This window comes from Phalacrocorax carbo, chromosome 20, assembly GCF_963921805.1.
Source record: "Phalacrocorax carbo chromosome 20, bPhaCar2.1, whole genome shotgun sequence".
NCBI lineage: Eukaryota > Metazoa > Chordata > Aves > Suliformes > Phalacrocoracidae > Phalacrocorax > Phalacrocorax carbo.
The window spans coordinates 9104911-9109486 of record NC_087532.1 but is presented as its reverse complement, the minus strand read 5'-3'; the positions used below and the strand labels follow the sequence as shown (position 1 = coordinate 9109486).

Below are 4576 nucleotides of genomic sequence, written 5' to 3'. Positions count from 1 at the left end.
TACTCTGGCTGTGGCGTCTCCAGCGGAGGGGCCGGTATCTTCCCCTTCTCTGCCCGGGGATGGCAGTAAGAAATCTCCTCCCCATCCCTTTTGGCCCAGGAGATGACTTCCTCCTGTCCTGCCTGTACTTCGGCCCTCTCCTGCGTGCTACTTTTGGGCCAGGGCAAGCACGCGTACAAGTCAGACCACTTCACCTGGAGTATTTCGGACTGACTCTTGGCCTGGGTGGGACAAAGAGGAACGTTAGAGCCCAGGTCACACCTCTCTCCCGCCCCTGGACAGGGCAGCACTAGAGACGCCAGGGACTGCAAGCCCCCGGCGGGGACCCCGGTGCAGGAGATGGGGGAACCGGGAGGTGGGGTCCACGTGGAAGCCAAGCGTGGTGTGAACAGATGGGGTCATTGGCCAGGCCGAAAGGCAGAGGCAGGAGGAGTGACGGGATGAACACGTCCGCAGTGTCGCGGCTGTCTTTGAGGACACCCTCTCCACAGAGCCGTGTTTTCCTACACGTGACACCATCATTACGTCCACCTGTAGCACGTACCTCTGCTGCTCCCAGCCGACTGTCCAGAGGAGGCAGCCAGACTTGAGGACGGTCCGTCGCTCTGGCTTCCTTGCGTTTCTCTGCACGGGTCCCCTCTATTGGCGGCAGCACGCTGCAAACACACCGCACACGGGGCTTGTACGAGAACAGCAGGCGCCTGTTCTTCAGCTGGTGCTCAGGGAGCAGCCCCGTGCAGGCAGCACAAGGCAGCTCTGCACGGGAGCTAGGCCTAGGCCAGGAGTCAAGTCAAAGCCAGGACGAGACGGCCATGAGCCACGTGCCGCTCAGGGGTGGCTGAAGAGTCTCACCTTACGCTACCTGCTGCAGTCCCCGCCTTGCCCCTCTTCTCTCCCGTCAGACCAAGGCCCCCTGTCCGGACGGGAGAAAGACGCCCTCGGGAGAGCAGGCGCTCAGCAGGACGAGCCCCTGGAAGCACAAGACCAGGAAGCTCTTCACAGCTGCACCTCTGGGTCGCTTCCCGCAAGACAGACGTGCCATCTGTGCACGCGACTGCTACTAGTGCCAGGCCTGGACCCCCAGGCCTTGCCGTCGGGCTTCCTAGGGCGGTCTTGGCCCTTTCCCGACGACCACTATTTCCCAGCCCTCCCTTCCCACGGGGCCACGCTGCTCCCTGAGCACTTCCTGCCCCACTGCTTCCTTCCTAGGGGCCCCATTTGGAAAAGGGGGTGAGCTGGGACGTGCTGGTCACTTTGGAGAACCTCTCGCCCCGGGGAGGTGGCATCATATGTGGGGAAGACACGCTTGCGTCTCTACATGGCATGGGTGCGTTGTTACGGTACCTCGTTGGGCCGCCTTGTCAGCCAGTTCTTTTTCAGACGTGGCACTTTTGTACACAAGCCTGCAAATAAGAAGGTGCCGGTGGTTTCAGTAAGGGGCAATGGAGTCCCCTGCAGCCCCCACTAAGGAGCTGCTCCCAGAGCTGCTCGAGAGCTGAGCTACTCTCAAGTCCCCAGGTTTGCAGAGCGCAACATACAACAAGGTGGCAATAGACATTAGGAAAGGAGCGTCAGCAAACTCCGCGTGAAAATGCTGACACCTTGGGCTTGTTTTGTTTGGGTGCTTCTCTATTTCATTCTCACCCAAAGGAGAGGGGAGGACCAGAGGAAGCTTTATGGGAAAGGGTCCCCCTCACTGCCTCTCCACGCCCCACACGGCTGGGAAGGTAAGCAGGCCCTCTCCCCTGGTGCTCCACTTGACGACACCCCGCTTCCCAAAGGACGAGGAGTGGCCATGCACTTCACGGAGAAGCACCCCTTGGGCACAGCTACTCCACAGCAGCTTCCCGAGGAGAGCAGCCCCAGGAACTCGGCCTTTGGCACCTCTGGGCGGCTGCACCAGAGAGGGGCTGAGAAGGTGCTCGCTTGGTCAGCCCGGGGCGACAGAAGCAAACATACTCACTGTGGGAACACAAAGATCCCCCCAGGAGGCATCTGGAAAACAGCTGTCTCATTGCGGGCTATGACCAAGGGCCTCAGGCTTGACTTCTGCAAGAAGGAGAGAGGCAGGGGAGTGAATGTGCCCGAGGTCATGGCTTCGACCTGGCTGCAAGAGAGGTAGAGGGAGCGCTGAAAAGACAACAGACTCACTCGCAGGGCAGTGTTTGCCAGGATGCCGGTCTTGTCCACGTCTCGCAGCAGGTCTTCGAAGAACCGCATGACCACTCTCCTTCCCCGGCACACCAGGATGCCAAAGTTCTTGAAGACAAAGTCAAAGTCCTTGCCTTCGGTCAAGGCCCACGCGATGACATTTGTGGTAGCCTTGACGCACTTCAAGACCTTTTTCTTGGGGATGGAGAGGTAGAAGGCGACCTCGGCGTAGATCAGCTCTGCAACTTCTAAGTCCTCTGCAAAGAAACCGCCCGGCAACAAAGTCACTTGCTCAGCCTTCAGCAGGCTCACATCAGCTCTCAGCACCGCGACCCATCAAGAGCCCACCGAGCCTCCTCCCACCCCACCGACTCCCCACGCAGCAGCAAGCGGCCCGGCCTGCCTTTGGGGGCCAGCACCCTGTCCCCACGCAGACCGCTGCTCCTGTCAAGGGGGAGCGGGAGGGAAACACCAGCTCTGACTCAAGGCTTTGGAAGCCCAGCCCTGGAGGTCTCTTCTTACCGGGCCGTGATCTGGTCTCATAGCAGAGCTTCTTCTCCAGCAGAACTGGCTTGTCCAGGTGGAACATGGGTTTCTGGACCTTGACACTCGCCTTGTTCCCATGACAAAAGTCCTCCTCCCTGATGTAGACGGTGGCCATGCCCATTAGCCTGACAGCCTGCCAACGAGAGTGAGAAAGAAAGAGCCGTTGGAATTGTTCCGGTGGGAGAAGAGCGTCGAGGCACACTAAGGCTTCTCTGTTGGCCTGCCCACCCCGGTGGTCGCCAGGGACAAGGTGGGGCCCCGTTGGAAAGCTTTGGGGAAGAGCCTTGCCCTCCACCTTGTTCCCCTCTCCCTCCGCTTTACCCTCCCACCCTCTTCCCAGGCCACGCAAGGTGAAGGACAAGCAGGACACACCACCCGGAGCCTGAGAGGGCCCGAGGAGGGCCAAGCCCTGGACACTGCCCCCGGCTCTCTGCCCGCTCATTACACCCTGCCAGCAGGCCTAGGGAAGCCTCCAAAGAAGAAAGCCCACGTTCTTCTTTGTCCAAAGCGGGGCTTTGCTTTTTCTCTCCGTCCACTCAGAAGTTGCTCTGTGGCAAAGCTGTCCTCAGCAGGATCCTTCTGGGGCATGTTTTCTGCTTCCTAAGCCGTTGCGGGGAGGAATTAAAGGCCGGGGAGGGGCCAGGACACAGCAGGGTCTGGAGGACAGCAAGGAAAGCAGCCCACCTTGTTCAGCAGCAGCTTTTGGCGATAGCACTCCGACACGCTATCCCAAATGCTGGCCATCTCTGGGGAAGAAGAGCGAGACAGGGCACGCGTGACGTCAATAAGCTCAGCGCCTTGCCAAGGCAGCAGGTGCAGGCGTCGTCCTACACCACCGCCTCCCCCCTCACACCACCCATGCAGGAACTGCCCTGCAGAGCCGAGTTTTAGCTGTGTCCCCATGAGAAGGCGTCCCATGCTGGGGACACAGCTCTGTACTTGAAAGAAAGAGGGGAGAAGGCTTGGCACAAGGACGGGCTCCAGTCCACGCCAGGAAGGTGTCTCCGAGTTCCGAGCCTCGAGCACGGGACCTTCTGGCAGCACGTACCCTCCTTTGTGAAATCCGCCAGGTGAGGAGACAGCGCATGGAGGAAGGCAGAGGAGAACCACTCCATGGCTGCAGCTCCTCCTGGCCGAGCCCCTCCGCTCCTCCTGTCCACACAGCGCCGGCGCTGTGGCACTGCCTGCCTCCGCCTCCCCCTGCGGGCTGCAAAGCAGCTCCCAAGAGCAGAGCAGTGGCCAAAGCAGCCCCCCACACCTGAGCTCCTCCCTGACTGGCAGGGAAGTGCGGGCTGGGTGCCGTGGGGAGAGGCAAGGTGTCCCGGTGAGGGGGTGTGCCCCATTGTGACCACGGCCCGTGTCAGAGGGGCTGCAGGTGAGCACAGCCCCTGCCACAGAGGGCATCTGGGGCAGCTCTCCCCACCCACCCGCTGCCCTCTCCACAGGCAGACCCAAAGGGTCGCCTACAAGGGCTGCTGAACAAGGACACCAAGACCGTGCCAGAGAGACAAGATTAGGAGACTTGAAGGGGGAACAAAATCAAGTTGGAACTAAAAATTCCCCCAAATTCCCAGGCGTCCTTGTCCCCACGTAGCCCAAGCAGAGACCGTCTAGGTGCAGGGGACCACATGCTTTTGGGAAAGGTTGCTCAAAATTGTTTTGAGGTGGGTATGAAAAGAAGCCTGAATGTAGAGAGCAAGAGAAGAAACTAATAGAATCACAGAATCATTAAGGCTGCAAAAGACCTCTAAAATCATCAAGTCCAACCGCCAACCCAAGGCTACCAGGACTCCTAAACCACTTCTCCAAGTGCCACCTCTATATATTTTTGAACCCCCCCAGGGACGGTGACTCCCCCACCTCTCTGGGCAGCCTGTGC

The 4576-nt window shown here is 59.8% G+C and overlaps 1 protein-coding gene across 1 annotated transcript; it reads right to left on the bottom strand.

Annotated features, from left to right (window-relative positions):
- Positions 1-1937: 1937 nt before the first annotated feature.
- Positions 1938-2826, bottom strand: LOC135316557 (coiled-coil domain-containing protein 81-like). Its single transcript, XM_064470158.1, has 3 exons — positions 2674-2826; positions 2152-2408; positions 1938-2049 (listed from the first exon to the last, which is right to left on the bottom strand). The coding sequence occupies exons 1-3, from the start codon at positions 2816-2818 to the stop codon at positions 1960-1962; spliced, it is 492 nt and encodes a 163-aa protein (XP_064326228.1). The 5' UTR covers positions 2819-2826; the 3' UTR covers positions 1938-1959.
- Positions 2827-4576: the final 1750 nt, after the last annotated feature.